At 43.8% G+C, this 19,373-nt stretch overlaps 1 protein-coding gene and 1 long non-coding RNA gene across 7 annotated transcripts in view; one reads left to right on the plus strand and one right to left on the minus strand.

Moving 5' to 3' along the window:
• The window catches only part of LOC137332377 (uncharacterized), an 86,725-nt gene that overhangs the window by 34,149 nt on the left and 33,203 nt on the right, over positions 1–19,373 (minus strand). For all 6 annotated transcript variants that reach the window (XR_010965644.1, XR_010965642.1, XR_010965643.1 and 3 more), the window contains exon 2: positions 6,993–7,214. This is a non-coding gene — a long non-coding RNA (uncharacterized lncRNA). The remainder of the gene's footprint in view (positions 1–6,992; positions 7,215–19,373) is intronic.
• Positions 1–19,373, plus strand: part of LOC137332376 (organic cation/carnitine transporter 2-like) — a 54,373-nt gene that overhangs the window by 33,247 nt on the left and 1,753 nt on the right. The window contains exons 6-9 of the mRNA XM_067996155.1: positions 1,844–1,944; positions 7,006–7,220; positions 11,098–11,280; positions 12,588–12,723. Coding sequence (XP_067852256.1) covers positions 1,844–1,944; positions 7,006–7,220; positions 11,098–11,280; positions 12,588–12,723 — 635 coding nt within the window. The remainder of the gene's footprint in view (positions 1–1,843; positions 1,945–7,005; positions 7,221–11,097; positions 11,281–12,587; positions 12,724–19,373) is intronic.

The raw sequence follows: 19,373 nt of genomic DNA on the forward strand, positions 1-19,373 counted from the left end.
CCTTCAGCCACAGTTTCCAGGATGGTCTTACGGAGACAGGACTTCCCTCGTCCCTACAATTCTATTCGCATGAGTGGGCATGGGGCCAGAAGTGACGATTCCATAAATCAGGCGTTCCCACACCTAGGCCTTGAGCTGGTACCCAACATAGCATCGGCACAGGTGCACCTGATCTCACCATGCTTACGTGGCCAATACTCGCAGAAGTGAGGCCCAGCTTGAGGTCAACGCCAGGGTCAGGTCCTCGACGCCCAAAAATCAGACAGGGTGAATCATCATTTTTTTCTCAGGCCAAACTCAGCAAATTTCTGGAGATGGGAGGAAACCTAGCACTTCTCCCTCCCCTGGCCTTCCAGCTTCTACCGATGTTTCTGGTGTCTTCAATGCCAGGGGCGGGGGGGACATGCACCACAGATGTGTCCCCAAACCAGTAACATCCTGCTTCTGGAGGTCCCTCCTCTTGACTCACCAAACTTTGGCGAGGTCATTGGTAGCGATCTACGGTGTGCGTGATCCTGATATAATTGCTGGGATCAAACCTCCACATAACTTCCAGGCCAAAATGTTAATAAATCTTGCCCGATACTCTCCATTTACCCATCTCTGTGAATAAACTGAATGAAGAGTTATAATATATAATTTCATTAAAAATTCTATCTAAAAAAATTATGTGTAGCATACCCCTAACCAATGAAAGCTGTTTTCCCAGCTGAATACAGATTAGCAGTGATGTGGTGTGAAAAACAATCTTAATTGAGGACTGTGCCGGCATCGTGAACTATGACCTGGCACAGCATCAAGAAAATGGAAGTTGCATTGTGTTTATACTGAGACCCACTGTTGTAATCCAATCCCTGTGTACGGATCAATGAATGACCAGATTGGGTAATGCTGCCCATTTATACCGCTGTTACCCAGTCTGGCACCTTCAGAGCTACAAAAGAAAATTATGTTTGTGTCAAGGTGTATGCTAGGATGTGTGATGTCATTAACAGCTATGATTGTGCACGGGGAGGGAAAGAATGTGCTGATAGTTTGCACTGTGTGATAGAATATGCACTGTTTTCAAGTTTGCTTGTAGTCCAGGACCGATTCTGAGAACAGAATTTGTGGAGTTTACTCTGCTATTCAAAATTCAGATTTTGGATCTCCCCAGAATATATTTTGAATATAGAGTCATAGAGTCATAGAGTTATACAGCACGGATAGAGGCCCTTCGGCCCATCGTGTCCGCGCCGGCCATCAGCCCTGTCTACTCTAATCCCATATTCCAGCATTTGGTCTGTAGCCTTGTATGCTATGGCATTTCAAGTGCTCATCCAAATGCTTCTTGAATGTTGTGAGGGTTCCTGCCTCCACAACCCTTTCAGGCAGTGAGTTCCAGACTCCAACCACCCTCTGGGTGAAAAAGTTCTTTCTCAAATCCCCTCTAAACCTCCCGCCTTTTACCTTGAATCTATGTCCCCTTGTTATAGAACCCTCAACGAAGGGAAAAAGCTCCTTAGTATCCATCCTATCTGTGCCCCTCATAATTTTGTACACCTCAATCATGTCCCCCCTCAGCCTCCTCTGCTCCAAGGAAAACAAACCCAATCTCCTGAGACATGAGAGCGTATTCCACATGGAAAATCATGAGACCCAAGAAGTGTTTGCCAATAAATTAAAATTGTCACTGTTTTGGGGGAGGGAAAGGGAATTGCTCAGATTTGGAAAAGGAGAGTGTCATTTTTGCCCCTTCATTTTTGCAAGATAAGAATATATATACATATATATGTGTGTATATATAACTGATATTCTCTCATAACAATTAACAATAATACTGAATTCTTTGTTTTCCTTCCAGCTCGAAGATATGAAGGCTAAAAGCTTACAACCTTATACAATTATTCACTTGGTAAAAACCTATAATATCCGAGCCATCACTATCATAAACTTTCTAGTGTGGTGAGTATTGGAGCTGAGAAGAATCCTTAAGCATGTTCAGCAAATAAATCTGGCCTTCCTATCTATTGTTCTAAGGACTAAAAGTATTACATAACTCAGTTAGAGGCCTTGAAATTCGATCGTGCGTGCAAATGAGCATTACTTTAGGAATAGGTGCAGGGACCATGCAAAATTGGTATTGGAACCTCATTAGAATGGGTCAGGCATACTGCCAGAACTACCCACGCTGCTTATTGGCTGCACGTCTGTTTGTTGGGGGGGGGGGGTGGGGGCTGGGGGGGAGGCAGGAAATGAGGCGTCTCTGAAACCACTTAAAGGCGATCTGCAACTCTTAAAGGGGAGGTACACTCTGGCTGCCCAGGAGAAAGAAAAAAATGGCTGTATGAACTATAGATCAGACCCTCAATTTCTTCGATACTGCTTTAGAGGCCCTAGTCCAGGGGGTGGACAGGAGGAGGGAGATCCTGTTCCCCCCAGGGGGCAGAAAGCCCTTCAGGCAACAACTCCACTGTCAGTTAGAGGAGGTGGCTGAGGAGGTCAATGCAAGGAGCTTAGCTCCCAGGACATGGCTGCAATGCCGAGAAAAGTTTAATGACCACAGCAATGTTGTCAAGGTAAGATTGCTACCTCAATTACTCTCTCCTCACACCTGGAGCCCCACTACTCACAACACTCCCTGACAATCACTGCACCACACTTCACTCCACCACCTCCTCCTACTACTACTCACATATCTGCACCTCCTACTCTCAGAATTATTGCAAGCCTCACGTACCCAGACTTCACATCTTGCACACAACATCTGCATTATTTGACTGTGGCAGGCATATTCTCAGAACAGCTCACATTGCTGACACCAACATACTCCCTTCTTTCTTGCAGGAGAAAGTCGCACAACATGAGGCAGCAGACAGTGATCAGAGAAGCCAGAGGCCAGGTGCACACCTTCTCCCTACTTGAGGTGGAGGTACTGGACATCACAGGTAGGGGGAATGTCATGGCCCTGGCGAGTGACAACATTGGAGGAGACATCACGCATTACTCTCTTTTTCCCTTCTCACATCTATCTCACCCTACACACTCTGCATGACAAACTGCAGCTGCTTTCAGCATCCACTCATCTCTCTCTGCTTTCCCTTCACACTAAAAGCTAACCCTTGCCCCTCTCTTTCATCTCAGGTGCTGAAAGTACCAAGGCCCCTATGCCAGGGCAGAAAGAGCAGGGCAGCCATCCTGAAGATGCAGCATCACTTGATCTGACCATAGCAAGCACCAGCTGAGAGACTGGCACCACATATACGTTACAGGGTAGGCTAGAGGAGGAGTCTTCACATGGTAAATCACGTGGCACAAGGGCAGGGGGAAAAGATGTCACAGGTGACAGCTCACTGGAGGGCAGGATCACATACTAGCTTTTCTGCAGAGCATGGAGATGCTTACGTCGAGAGCCCAGGCTACCAGCGAGCTTGCACACAATGGCTTAGAGCCTGGAGGAGTCCAGCTCCAACTTGTGTTGGGGTTTCGCTCAGAGTGTGGAGACCATTCTGTCAAGTATGGAGCGAGTTGTCAGCTCCATGAACATGGCAGTGGGGCTCACCATGATCAAGCCTCTGATGACAGTTTTCATGGAAGCTCACACTGCTGCCATGGACGCTCAGATGGCTGACATCTTGGCTCTGGAGGCCATCACTGACAGGGGCTTCCACAGCATCACATCACTCCTACACTCTGTTCTCATGCAGAGCCGTAGGAGTGCTGAGGCACAGCCCTAGGAGACTGGCCTTGGCTGCATGGGAAAGGCGCCTGCTGCCCTTGCTCAGGAAAACAGCATGACTGCTCCGCCAATGCCCATGTTAGTTCCAAACAGCTAGCTGGGCCAGTCTGCCCAGGTCTACGTTGAGATGCTTCAGTCTAAAGTTGGACCCTCAAGGCCCATAGCTGTTCAAGATTGCCCGCCACAGCCATGTGAAGTTTCTTCAATGGGAGCTCAGCAGCCTTCCACCTCCCAAGCTGTAGCAAGACAGGGACTAGGGGGTTGCACAAGAGTGATAATCATTCTAGTTAACTGTTATTCAAATTTGAAGTGTGTTGTTGAAGTAAAACTTTTGTTTTCTGGATGGTGTTCATATCTGTAGTCAGTTGAGGCCAAGACCAGTTAGGCTGGACTGAAGAAAGGGAATCGGATGGTGGTACTGAGGACGATGGTGGTAAGGATTGCGGGACTGTTAGTGTATTGGGGAAGGGAGGGATGGTTCAGGTGAAGCGCTCTTGGATCAGTTGCTCTCTTAAAGCTCTAAGCTTAGGGGCTCTGGTGGTCGATGCTGCTCCTGCTCTTCCTCCTCTTTGTGCTGCTCTTTTTTTTCCCTCCTCATCATCATCATCCACCTCCAGTTTTTGATGCCCACGTGGTGGTAAGGGCTGGTCCCTCAGTATAGCAAAGTTATGTAGCGTGCAGCACATGACCATAAATCTGAAAACACAGTCAGGGGTGTCCTGCACATTCCTCATGAATGGTCCAGGCAATCGAAGTGTTGCTTAGCACACTGATAGTCTGCTCAATGAGATTTCTGGTGACGATATGGCTCTCATTGTAGGCATACTCTGTGACTGTGCCCGGGTTCTTGACAAGCGTCATGAGCCATGTGCAGAAGGGGTATCCCTTGTCGCGAAGTAGCCAGCCTGTAACCCGATAGCCTGGTTGGAATAAAGGCGGCACAGATGTCGTAGGATGAATGAATCATGACTCCTGCCAGGAAACTGGGCAGAAACCTATATAATGTGCTGCCTGTGGTTGCAAACAAGCTGCACATTCAAGGAATGGAATCCTTTTCTATTGACAAAGGTGACAGGGTAGCAATGGGAAGTATGCAGGGCAATTTGGTGTGGTCTGTGGCACCTCGGACCTTGGGGAAGCCTGCAATGTGGGTGAAGCTTAGTGCTCTCTCACGCTGCTGTGCTCTGACCATGGGGAATGTGATGTACATATTCCTGTTGGTGCAGAGAGCCTCCGTCACCCGGAAACAGCGATGCACAGAAAACTGCGATATGTCACTGATGTCACCTGCTGCAGCCTGCAAAGACCCTGTGTTGTAACAGTTAAGTGCCACGTTGACCTTAATGGCCACAGGCAGTGCTGTCCATGCCCTGGTTGTGGGTTTTAGTTCTGGCTGCAGCTGGAGCAGGAGCCGCGACAGCCTCCTTGTTGAAGCATAGGCGCCTCACACATTGCTCTTCAGTGAAGTTGAGGTTTGAAATATGTCCCTGAAGACCCACTATGGTTATGGCATCCTGCCCAGTGCCCTCCTGCTCCATCTTCTCCCAGCTGCTCCTGCTCTTTCCTGTCTTCATCACCACACTTCTTTCAGCCCCAAAGCTAGATCTAACAAACCACCCATGTCTGGAATAAACTCTTTGTAAAGCAGCCAAAGCAATCCAACATCAGCGCAAAGTTGTTCCCAGGAGTCAGAATTCACTTGTGGAACACAGAAAATAGTCAGAAAAAAGATTCAGCAGTTAACTAGCAGCCTAAGAGAGCCAAACGAGCAACTAACTTGTATGGAGAGGGTGAGCCCTTTAAACTGCATTCCTGTAGGATCCTTCCTGACTGTTAGCGCCATGAGTTGCTGGGTGAGTTTATCACATGGCGAGTCAAGTGTTAGGGCAGACCAATTTCATAAAAGGATCCTACAATCATTGTAGGACTCTTATTTTAATGTTCTTATGAGCTTCCTGAATAATTCTGGCCCGTGCCCTTCATGGAAGAGCCTGATCCAAAATGACGGGCAGAGCACCTCCGACGCAGGACAGTTTTATGCCTGATAAGCAGGTGCGGCGTGATCGAATTTCTATGCCAGAGTTTTTACCGCACAGCTGGATTGCAGTATCCATCTAGTTTTCTACAGAACAGCTCGAACTGTCTCTGTGTTTTACAAGGAAGTAGACCTCATTGGCCATATTAACAACCTAATGTTGCTTCCTTTTGAATTCTAGCATGATCAGTGTCATTACATTCTGTCTTTTATTCCAGCTTTTTTTTCCATCCCCTTTGGTACCTTGTGACATTCAGTGGCTGAGGGGGCAAGCAGGTAAATAACTTGCTTCAAGGCCTCGGCCAGTGTTTCTTGAGATTCAACCACGTGTTTACTGTAAACAGGTGGTCTTTAATGGTGGAGTCTCATAGGAACAGGAGTAGGCCATTCAGCCCCTCGAGCCTGCTCCACCATTCACTTGGATCATGTCTGATCTGTACCTCAACTCCATTTACCCGCCTTAGCTACATATCCCTTGATATCCATACCCAACAAAAATCTATCGATCTCAGCCTTGAAAGCTCCAATTGTCCCAGTATCCACAGCATTTTGGGGAAGAAAATTCCAGATTTATACTGCCCTGTGTGTGAAAAAGTCCTTCCCGATTTTGTTCCTAAATGGTCTCGGTCTAATTTTAAGATTATGTCCCCTCGTTCTTGATTTACCCCATCAGAGGAAATTGTTTCTCTGTATCTACCCTATCAAATCCTTTTAATATTTTACACAGCTCAATCAGATCGCCCCTCAGTCTTCTATATTCAAGGGAATATGAGCCAAGTTTATGCAACCTGTCCTCATAATTTAACCCACTAAGACCCGGTATAATTCTGGTGAATCTGCATTGCACCCCCTCCAAAGCCAATATATCCTTCCTGAGGTGTGGTGCTCCAGATGGGGTCTGACCGAGGCTCTGTACAACTGAAGCATAACTTCCTCCCCTTTGAGATAAATGCTAACATTACATTAGCCTTTTTGATTGCTTTTTATACCTGTCAAAAAGCTTTAAATGATTTGTGTAATTGGAATCCCAAATCTCTTTGCCCAGTTTACCTCCAGAAGACACTCCTGTGTTCAGCATTAACAGAGTACTTGGAGTGGGGTCTGCAGCCTGCCCTATTGGAGGGAAATAATAGGTGGTGCAGGGAGCACAATTGAGATAGGGAGAAAATCCAGAAAAACATAAATGGAACAGGGAGGGAGAAATAAGTTTTTAAAAAAGATTTTACAGGAAGATTGTACCATTTTGTTGTAGGATGATTCTATCAATTGAATACTATGGTCTGTCTTTGAACACACCCAATCTCAACGGTGATGCCTATTTGAACTGTTTCTTCTCTGCTGCCATTGAAGTTCCGGCCTACACAGCAGCTTGGCTTCTTCTCCAGAGGTTTCCCCGCAGGTTCAGCCTTTCGGGCGCACTTTTTCTTGGTGGAGTTGTCCTTTTCTTCATCCAGCTCGTACCTTCAAGTAAATTTTTACGATACATCTACAATTATTGTCTTTGTTAACATGCATTTTAATGCAGCATTTCACGGTAAATTGAAATTTATAGGTGGTGTAATACTGTAGAGGTTTTAGCATTCTGGCACACTGTGCCACAAACTCAGAAGACCCCACTTTCCTATTCTTGTATGTTCATTGATCTTAACCTGCATCATAAGGATTGGGCACTGAGCGGGAGACCAGTTGGAAGAGAAAAATCAGTGTGTGACTAGCATTGTAAATTTTGCCTAAGAATCAGTACAGAGCAGTTGAATCCCATGTTTATTTTGTTGCCACCGAACCCACAAACAGCATAGCTGGAGCCAATACGAACCCCTAGAATATAATGGGGTATAAATTTCCTTGGGCAATAACACGTTTTGCACTCCCGCCCAAGATAAATTTATACCCCAATGCGCCTTACACTGTTTATTAAAACTACCCTATATCTACTCACTGGTGCATCTCTCCCTCCCACAGGGAAGTTGAGTCATGCTAGTAAGTTGAGGGAACCCATGTACTAGAGAGAATTGAGTCCCATATAACAGTTCTTACATTTACATAGAGCATTTGCTGTAAGGAATGTTCCATGGCGTTTCACAGACAGGTGTAAAGAAAACGGACCCTGAGCTAGGAAGGGAGAAAGTAGGAGGGTTGAACAAAAGCTGTTGAACAGATGGGTTTTGAGGAGGTTTTTAAAGGAGGAGAGGTGGAGAGGCAGAAAGGGAATTCCAGAGAGTAGGACCTGGGCAGCTGAAGGCTCTGCCACCAATGGTGAAGAAATAGGGTGATGTATAAAAGACTGGAGTGAAAGGAACTAATTATTTTGGGGAGGGTGCAGGGGCCATGGAGGGATTTAAAGATGAAGATGAGGATTTCAAATTTAATGTATTGGGGGACAGGGAACCAATGTAGGTCATCGAAGACAGGGGTGATGGGCAAGTGGGACTTAGTGGCAGTGTTGTGGACAAGTTCAAATTTCTTGAGGGTATAGGATGAAGGTGAGCAAGGAGAGCATTAAAGGCTTGTACCCGGGTTTCTGTTGTGAGGTGCTGAGACAATGCTGTGGAAGGTGGAAGTAAGCGGTCTTGATGATGCAAAGGATATGAGTTTCAAAGTTCAGCTCAGGGTTGAACCAGACACCAAGGCTGCAAACTGTCTGGTTCAATATGATTGGTTGAGGAAGGGGAAAGAATCAGAGGCAAGAGAGTGGAGTTTGTGCTGAGGAGCAAAGACAATGGCTTCAGTCGTCCCAATACTGAACGGGAGGAAATGATGACTCATCCAAAACTGGATGTTGGAAAATTAATTTGACAGCAGAGGGTGATTGAGGGGTTAAGAGAGATGGTGGAGAGTTAGAGTTAGGTGTTATCAGTGTATGTGTGAAAACTGACTCTGTACGTGAGTATGATGTCACTAACGGCAGCGTGCAGATGAGGAAGGGAAGGGAGGCAAGAACTTTAGAGTTGACAGTGTGGGGGAGGGAGGAACAGCCATTTCTGGAGATGTACTGGCTACGTTCAGATAGGTCGGAATGAAACCATGCAAGGGCAATTCCACAGAGCTGGGCAATGGAGGAAAAGTGTTGGAGGAGGATGGTGTGGTCAGTCATGTTGAACTCTATGGGGAGGTCAGGAGAATGAGGGATCATGCACCACAGTCATAACCACAGAACATGTTGTTTGTGACTTTAGCTAAGGTCATTTTGGTGCAGTGAGAATGGTGCAGGCTGGATTGCAGAGATTTGAACAGGAGTTTTGGGTGAGAATGGTATGAGCTGGGATGCAATGACACATTTGAGGACCTCAGAGAGGAAAGGGAGATTGGAGGTGAAATAGTAGTTTACAAAATCATTATCACTCACTTCCATCATTCCCCTGGTACAACCCCACCTTCCCTTCCTCACACCAGCAGGGTACAAACTTGAACACAATTGACACACAACTACCCATTTATCACCAGATCTGGCTTGACCACCTCAAGCCTTTTTTTAAGGAGGGTTGGTGACTACAATTTTGCTGGAAAGAAGGAACCATTGACAATGTCAGTCAGCATGAGGGCCAAGAAAGGAAGTTGGGTGATCAGGAGTTGAGTGGGAGGAGGATTAAGAAAACAGGAGATGGGGATCATGGATGAGATGGGTTCAGAGAAGACAGGAGGAGATGGGAGAGAAACTGCAGAAAGACTAAGGTTCAGGGCTAGAGTGTGTGGGAGACCAGGAGGGATGAGGAAGAGGAGGACAATGGAAGCAGCAACATGGAAAGTCTTGATGTTGGTGACAAAGAAATCCACAAGCTCCTTGCATTTTACAAAGGTGGGCAGAGCAAGAGAAGGGGTTTAAGGAAGCAGTTGGTCATAAAAAAGGTTGGGTAATCCTTGCCTTCTCAATGGATCATGGAATAGTAGACAGTTTTGGCTGAGAAGGGAGAAACATGGTAAGGCTTGAGGTGGTCAAGCCAGATCTGGTGATAAATGGCTAGTTGCGTGTCAATTGTGTTCAAGTTTGTACCCTGCTGATGTGAGGAAGGGAAGGTGGGGTTGTACCAGGGGAATGATGGAAGTGAGTGACAGTGATTTTTTTCTTAGGATCAATGGCATTGAAGAGAGAGGCAAGGAAGCAGTTAAGTGCATCAATAGTGGAGGAGATGTCATGACAAGTGGCGAGCCAAAGGCAAGGGAGTTGGGAATTTGACAATAAGACTGTAAGGAACCTCCATAGACAGATGATGAGAGTGGTGGAATTGAAGTAGTGTAGGGAGAGATGGGTGGAAGGGGAAACAAGGAAATAGTTAGAGAGGGGCTTGTTGGAGATTGAAACCATGGTTGCACAGAGGCTATGACAAATGAAGATGTCAAGTTGATGGCCAAGGATATGGGTAATTTGACCCATTGTGTATTCAGTATACTGGGACGTAATGTTTTCCGTGGCTAACCTGTCTGGACACCAACGACACCTTTGATTCCCAGCCTAATATAAGATATGCGATTTGAGAACCTCTCATTCACTCACTCACCTGACGAAGGAGATAATCTCCGAAAGCTTGTGATTTTCAAATAAAACTGTTGGACTATAACCTGGTCTTGTAAGATTCCTTACATTTGTCCACCCCTGTCCATCACCGGGATCTCCACATCAAGGATATGGGTAGGAGAGTTTAAATGAAGAGTAAGATTGAGAAATAACAGGAGAACAGTGAATTTGAAGGAGAGTGCTAGGGAAGTTGAGGTGAATATTTAAAGTACTGAGGATGAGGAGTCACTCAGTGCAGAGGCTAAGGGAAGAGAGAAGGGAGGAGGACATCTCGGGAAGGTGGACAGCTGGGGCTTGGCATAATAAACAATAAGGATTTTAAATATAAGGCATAAGGGATGGAAGATTACATTTTGTACTCTGGTTTCCTATGAAGATCCAAGTGCCAATGCACATGTACAGGGTCACTGATGTGATATATGGAGGTGTCTGTATGAGTACAGTAACACTTCAAGCTTTAGAAGGGACAGTAGCCTGGCCAGCATGAATGAGATGTTTTTATTTAATGTGCCTCACTTACACCAGCCAGGTAACTATAATGCCAGCATTAAGGGCTGATTTTCTGATTGAATGTCTGCAGAACCTTACTAGGAGCGCCTATCAGGAAATCGTGGATGCGTTCTCATGATTTTCCACCCATTCATTTTAATGAATGGAAAATCATGAGAAGTGTGTCTATGATTTCCCATTGGACACTCCTGGCAAGCAAGAATCTGTGCCAGAACTACACATTCAGAAAAAAAGCCCATAGATGTCTGGTGATAATACAGACAGGTGTTTGTAGACCAGTGCATCTTCCACCAAGTTTATGGTTACTTGTGGTTTTTCTAGATCTTTCAATATTTACCACAGTGCTGGTGATGGTCGGAAAATTTGTTATCACTTCTGCCTTCTCCATGGTTTACGTCTACACTGCTGAACTCTACCCAACCGTGGTAAGGAACATGGGTGTCGGAGTGAGCACAATGGCCTCCAGGCTGGGCAGCATCATCTCACCTTACTTTGTTTATCTTGGTAAGATACCAGAGTTAAAGCTTTACATTTAGTTAGGAAATTTACAGACTTACTCCACATACGTGGTGTTGGTATTCTTTTATATGATACAGATCTGATTGAATACTCCCTCCTTTCATCCATCCCAAACCCTTGCACTGACCTGGATTCCATTTAATTCTGGAGTTATTTATGAGTAAGCTTTACCCGTGGTGCATTCTCTCACAAATGCTGCAATTGTGCTACTGTGTACAGGATCACTGGTGCTGTACTTTCTGCACTTGCAAGTAGATGGCTGTCTTGTGCAGTATTGAGCTGGGTTTGGAGTGCTAAGGAATGCAATTTTAATTGTACAAATCAAGAACATTTTACTCTCCTCCAGCCTACTCAACTATGCTGTGTACTGCATCCGAGCCAATGACCTACTTTCATCAGACTGCATTTGATACCTTTTGTTGTATACCATCTTTTTCTGTAAAGAGAAGAAAAACATGTATTGAACAAGAGGTTGTTTTGTGCTGTGTATTTTAAGGTGCAGCAAAGTTTTTCAGCCCTAAGAAAGCTTACCTGATTGTAAAGTACCATCCCTCCAGAATGTGTGAGAGCATTGCAATTGTTAGTTGCATATGTGAATAATTATAGTCAGTGTTCAATATTTTTCAGCTGCAGCTTTCTACATGATGCTTTTTAAGGGATGCTTGTACTAGTTCTCAACCATTTTAATTAATATATCTGGTGTAACAGGTAATCAAATCAATTCAGTTAACTATACTGAAATACTCAGACTAATCTGACACCTGTAACTTTTTTTTGATTGACATCAGTGGCTTCCCCCATTGTATGTCAGTGTACAATTTTTCACCGGAAATTATGCACTTCACAACTGGATTGGCCCACAAGACACTTAATAACATTTAAATGGCAGTTTAACAAACTGAACAGGTGCTTTCAGATTGACTGCTAAATTAGATTAGCTTCACTTAATTAGTAAAATTTAGATTTGTCTACTTTGCACAAAAAAGATTTATGGAACATATTGCCTAGGGAAACTGTGGAGGTGTATAGTGCTGGTAATTTCAAGTGGGAAGCTGATACGTTTTTGGTGATAGAAGTGATTGAGCACTGCAAAAGAAAGAGTATGGCACAGTATTTTTGAACTTTGGCATGGCTGAAAGAATCCTCACATTGTTAGTATGTACTTGTATTGAGAATACACTCAAGGGTGCTTTATAGCAATTACAAGATTGGTGTTACATGTTGTCCCTTTGGCTTTATGTTGATGTGCTGATATTCACTTTACAAACTAACTTTGGTATATATTTTCACAGGTGCTTATAATGAGCTTCTACCCTTCATTCTGATGGGGGGTTTAACAGTACTGTCAGCAATTCTGATCTTGTTTCTGCCTGAAACAATCAATATTCCTCTCCCAGAAACCATTGACCAGATGCAGAAAATCAAGTGGTAAGTGTATAATTGTTATGATTATGCCTTTTATTCCCACTTTTCTTCCCTCAACAATAACTTATATTTATCTAATGCTTTTAACATCCTAAAGTGCTTCACAGAGGAAAAAAGGAGCCTTTGTGGGAGGATTAGATTTGACCAAAAGTTTGGTTGAAGATGTGTTTTGAAAAGACCTTTAAAGGTGGTTTGGGGGGAGAATTTCAAAGGGTAGGTATGAGTCAGTGGAAGGCTCTGGAAGGTGGAGAGGAGTGACTGCAGGACACACAGGAAGTTAAAGGATGAGGGTGTGGGAGGGGATGTAGGGCTGGAGAAGGTTGTAGAAGGATTTGGGGACAAGGAGGAGGGTTGTAATTCAGTCCTTTAATGAGCAGGGAGTTAATGTAGGTCAACAAGGGTAGAGGTGATAGGTGAGCAGATCAGGTTGTGGGCAGCAAAGTTTTGGAATTTATGGAGGTGAAGAATGGGAGCCCAGCAAAAAAGGAATTAGAAAAGTTCAAACAGAAATGACAAAAGCATGGATAAGGGTTTTGGTAGCAATGGGGTAAAGGTAGGATAAAGTTAGGGCAGAGGCAGGTAATGTTGTGGAGATGGAAATAAGCAGTTTGGTAATGGAGAGGAAAAGGAGTTCAAAGCTTAGATCTGGGTCAAGCAAAACACTGGGCTCTCATATAGTCCAGTTTGTCCTGAGTGAGCAGTCAAGGGAGGAGATGTAGTCAATGGCAAAGGTAAGAAGTTTTGGCTGTAGGTTTGAGGTAAGTGGTGGAGAGGCAGAGTTGTTTCTCGTCAATATGCACATGCAAGCTGACCTCATGCTATTGATGATATCACTGAGAAATGAAGAAGAGGAGAGGGACAGGTTTTGATCTTTGGAGAACTTTGGAGGTGACTGAGTGGGAGCCGTTGCTGTAGATGTGCTACGTTGGGACAAGTAGGTGTGGAACCACTGAAGAGCAGTCTCACTGAAGTGAACCATGGAGGAGAAACAGTAAAGAAAGATGGCGTGATCCACCATCTGAAATGCTGCAGTGAGGCAGAGAAGGACAAGATATAATTGTTGACTTTGACCAGGGTGCTGTGGGCAAGGAAGAAACTAAACAAAAAGGATTTGAACAGGGGAGTTGCGGGAGAGGAGAGCATGCCTCTGGGAGGTGACAACACATTTAAGAGCCTATAACAAGAAGGAGAGGTTAGAAATTAGGTAGTAGTTGGAGGGGATGGAGAGGTCAAGAGTGAACTTTGTGAGGAAGGGGATGGTGATGGTGGTTTGAAAGAAAGTATCTGAACAAAGGGACCCATCAACAATATTGGCGAGCAGTGTTGCCATCAGAATGACCACTGGAGTGAAAACATCAAGCTGATAGAAGTATCAGGTTCCTTTTCCTGATTAGGACTATAGCTTCTTTTGCAAAATATGTGGAAGGAGCTGCTGAAAGCAACTAATTCCTGCTATAATTGACTGTACCATTGCTATGTGGATTTTAATAATGTTGATCAACATTTTAGCTAGAAAAGGTAGCTGAGTGGTCAGATGTTGGATGGGGAGGGGAATGTGGTGACAGGATCATGGGGACAGGAGGTGGGTGGCAAGCAGAGGAAAGTTAAAAACAGGGGTTAATAAAATAAATTCCTTGTTATTAAATCCAAACAAAATAATTTCAAATTGTGCTGAAATAAAAGTTGACTTTTCTAAATATATTTATTGAGGTGCTTGAAACACTACTGTAGAAATCAAGCCAAATAACTTGAGTTTTGCAACTTGAGTTTTGCAATAATATAATAACCCAATTTTAAAGCATTTATTTTACTATTTTAACCTATAAAGAATAAGTTTGGTCTTGGTTTAAAAACATGTACCAACTTAATCAGAAAGTGAAAATTTCAAATTTGTAAATGTCACCTTGGTCTGAGTTTTCTGCTTTGGCACTTGCCAGCCCAGGCTTGCCAACCATTCATTTGGACGGAAATATGCAGGTTGCCAAGTGCAGAAGCAGAAAACACTGGACCATGAATCTTTGCTTACTTCTATTTAAATGAAACCAATCAATAACAGGAAGAACTAAGAGTATTCAACTTTTGCATACAAAATTAAAATGTCACTGTTGCTATGCAGTATGGTTATCTAAGAGCGATCACAAGTTAGTAATCTCAGTTGTTTGAAGACTGATCAGATGGAAAGTAACTTGGATGAACCTCGGGGAGGGGGGTGTTGAAGGGCTGAAGAAGGTTACAGAGATAGGGAAGGGCGAGCCATGGAGGGATTTAAACACAAGATTGAGAAATTTAAATTTGAAGAGTTGGGGGACCAGGAGCCCATGTAGGTCAGCGAGGATGGGTGTGGTGGGTGAGCATGGCTTGGTGTGAGATAGCATATGGACAGCAGAGTTTTGGATGAGCTGAAATTTATGGAGGGTGGAGGATGGGAGGCCGGCAGTGGAGTAATCAAATCGAGAGGTGATAAGGTACAAATGAGATTGTCAGCGGCAGACCAGGCTGAGATAAGGATGGAGGCAAGTGATGTTACAGAGGTAAAAGTAGGCAGTCATTGTGATGGAGAGGATATGAGGTCGGAAGCTTAGTTTGGGGTCAAAAGGGATGCTGAGGTTGTGAACAATCTGGTGTAGCCTTAGACGTGGCCAGGGAGGGGAATGGAATCAATAGTGAAGGTATGGTGTTTCTGGCAGGAGCCAAAGATGATGGCTTTGGTCTTCTGCTTCTCCCAGATTAGTCAAAAGAGATAATGGATAGGCAGAGCTGCGTGTCATCAGTCTACACATGGAAGCTGACCACATGGCTTCAGATGACATTGCCAAGGGATTGCATATAGATGAAGAAGACAAAGGGGCCAAGGATGGATACTTGGTGGATTCTGGATGTGACGGTGCTGGGTGGGAAGAAAAGCCATTGCTAGGGATGCTCTGGCCATGATATGCTAGGTATGAGTGGAATCAAGAAAGGACAGTTCCATGGAGCTGCACAACAGAGGAGTGGCAGTAGAGACTTCTGTGACCAACTATGTCAAAGGCTGCAGAAAGCTCAAGAAGGACAAGGAAGGATAATGCACCATGGTTGCAATCTCAGAGAACATCAATCATGACTTTGATTATGGTTATTTTGGTGATATGAGAAGGGTGGAAACATGATAGGAGGGATTCAACAGGGAGTTGTGGAAGAGGTGGCATAGGTCAGGGAAGCAACAACATTTTCAATGGGAGGTTGGAGATGGGATGGTAGATAGCGAGAACAGAGGGCTTAAAGTGTGCCTTAGATATTGTTTTGGGTATAGTGGGGCTGATCACTCCCATAAGCGGTCTCAGCGTCTTCTATTCAGGAGTGTGCCCATACTGCCCAATATTTAATTATATGATAGCATAACCCAGTGTTCAACAATAGGACTCCCCTGTGATCCAAATTGTCTTTCTCATGCACGTTTCTCCAAAGACAGCGGAAACATTTGGTGAGAAGAGACCAGAAACAAATTGTTAAGCTGCTTTATTTCAGACAGGAAATGAACATTGACTGTCACAGCGAGTAACAGTCAAAGCAAATTCTACTTACTTAACTCAATCTTACTTCTCTCCTCAAAAGATAATAAATCATGGGTCCTGTTCCTTATGTTGGTTAACTTACTTGTTTCTGGCATACCTTTCTTTCTACAGAACTTCTAACTACAAAAACTGACATCTTGCATTTTAGCTTCCAGCTCCAGGCCCCTTTATAAAATCTGACTGATTGTCACTTTATCCTTTTTTCTCTTATGTTTCCAGCCAGGGAGAGGGCTGGGATGCTGACTTCCTCTCCATTACTGATTCAGCAGTAGGCCTATCGATAAAACTGTTATTTACCTCTCCACCCCGCTTCCCTTAGGGTATGTGTTTAAAGAAAACATCTCCTGCTTTTCTCAATGAATGGAGGCTATCTGACTAATGGGCTTTGGATGAGACATTTTGGCCCTCATATCAGCCTGAAATGCACTATTTGCTGTGAGGGCAAATTATTGACCTGTTTAGGAAATTGGCTGAGCAGCAGGAGACAGAGAGTAGGGAAAATTGGCAGGATGTGACTAGCGATGTCCCACAGGAATGTGTGTTGGGGCCTCAACTGTTCACTGTATTTATTAACAGCTTAGATGACGGGATAGATAGCCACATATGCAAGTTTGCCAATGACACAAAGATAGGTAGCATTGTAAGCAGTGTACATGGAGGCATAAAATTACAGAGAGATATTAATAGATTAAGTGAATGGGCAAAATTGTGGTAAATGGATTTCAATGTAGGCAAGTGTGAGGTCATCCACTTTGGACCTAAAAAGGATATATCAGAGTATTTTCTAAATGGTGAAAAGCTTGAAACAGTGGAGGTCCAAAAAGACTTAGGGGTCCATGTACATAGATCATTAAAATGTCATGGACAGGTATAGAAAATAATCAAAAAGGCTAATGGGATGCTGGCCTTTATATCTAGAGGACTAGAATACAGGACTAGAATGTAGAAGTTATGCTACAGCTATACAAAGCCCTGGGTTAGACCACACCTGGAATACTGAGTTTAGTTCTGGGCACTGCCCCTTAGGAAGGATATATTGCTCTTGGAGGGAGTGCAATGTAGATTTACTAGAATGATACCTGGACTCCAAGGTTTAAATTAAGAGGAGAGATTACACAAACTAGGGTTGTATTCCCTGGAATTTAGAAGATTAAGGAGTAATTTTTTTAAAGATATCAAGGGGAACTGATAGGGTAGATAGAAACTATTTCCGAGGGTTGGGCAGTCTAGGACTAGGGGGCATAGCCTAAAAATTAGAGCCAGGACTTTCAGGAGAGAAGTCAGGAAACACTTCTAGACGCAAAGGGTGGTAGAAGTTTGGAACTCTCTTCCGCAAATGGCAATCTGAGATTGATAGATTTTTGTTAACCAAAGGTATTAAGGGATATGGGGCTAAGGCGAGTATATGTATTTAGGTCACAGATCAACCATGATTCTCATTGAATGGCGGAACAGGCTTGAGGGGCTAAATGGCCTACTCCTGTTCCTATGTTCCTGTTCCATAAACTGGCCCATCTGGCTTCAATATATACCTTCAATGCCCACATGTTGTGGCTTTTTAAAAAATCTGTACAAACTTTGTTTTAAAATGCAACGCTTATGCATTACTCAATCCTTTCTGTAAACAAAAAATCAAATATCACATACTTTTTTGTGAAGTGGAAGATTATTATTCTAATTTAGATTTTTGGATTTATTGCTGAAGATGGGTATTACTCCCAGTGTGCTCCATGTAATGATCCACTGCATCCACGCTGCATTATTAACTATACAATACGACTATGTTGCTTATCCAGTGATAATCCATAACAGATTAGGAGAAAATGCATGCAGCAGAATATAATGATGGCTCTTGGTGAAATAAAACTAAAATCACTCTGGAGCTGCTCTGATAGAGGTTTGTCATGAGATTGCTTACTTTCTAGCTGCACATGATGTATAAGGTAGATGAAGATACAAAAACACATTAAAAGGTACAGCTCTCACTGATATATCTTCGGTTTTCCTGTTTAGTACACATACCCTTATATTGCTTGTTGTACAACTAATTGGGTTAAATAAAAGGCTAATATTAACATGACTTTAGAGGCAGAAATGTGTTGAATCTAAAACAATAAAAATGGTTCCTAATTTTGAAAGGATAATTCTTTCATCAGTTTCATTTGTAGCAATCCATTTGACAGAGCTGAACCCCTATCAGATAAACTCTTTTTGGTTTCTAGGCATTAAATATTAAACAGCACTTTAATGCTCAAATTGCGTAGTAAGAACCATTGTCAAGGATCATGTTGCAGGAGCAAGCCGCAACAAAAGTGGGCTTAAAAAATATTAATATAAAATATTATTTTGCTCCAGAACAAAATCAGGTGTGCCTACCCTCTGAACATAGTCCTAAATAGGAAAATAAACGTAACACTTATACCAGCAGGATATTTCAATTTCCCACTTCATACACCTCAGTGGTCAGTTGGATTGAGATTGACTATTTAAATGCTGAATGTAAATAGTTTGGAGCTTGTAACCTCTGCCCACCAAGTTGAGGCTGATTTTCCTATCAGCCCAAGTCTGATTGAACGGTGCAGGTCACAGAATTGCAAGGTCTGCGTTACCATCCATTTTGTCTTCCCAGTGCATTTTATTATTTTATGATAGCAGTATTGCACCATAACTGCCTGTTTTTCTTAACCTGTTTAAAAAACCATGAAAAGAATTGATGAATAACTGAATGTACCAAGACCCTGATAACTGCACAGAATCAGTAAATTACGGGGGGGGGATTTTCCTCCATGAACCATGAACCCATCCAAAATCAGCCTACCGTTGTCTCACCACCCGGACTGGGATTACCCTCCACTGCCCCCCACCAGGACTGCTGCTGACTGCTCCTTCCCACCCACCACATGCAAACAGTTGGTGGGGGGGGGGCGCGCTTAGGGTCCAGGTCCCAGGAGTTATTCCTCCTTTCCACCTCTGTTACCGTCATTTCCTGGGGCAGGCATGGAGAAGATAGTGTCCCCATGTAGTAGCTTCCTCTTTTTCCATTTGGTTCCCAATTACTTAGCTCTCAGTGGGTTTTGGTTTCCCCTTTAAGATCCCTCGCTG

This window comes from Heptranchias perlo, chromosome 14 (genome assembly GCF_035084215.1).
Source record: "Heptranchias perlo isolate sHepPer1 chromosome 14, sHepPer1.hap1, whole genome shotgun sequence".
NCBI classification, from domain to species: domain Eukaryota; kingdom Metazoa; phylum Chordata; class Chondrichthyes; order Hexanchiformes; family Hexanchidae; genus Heptranchias; species Heptranchias perlo.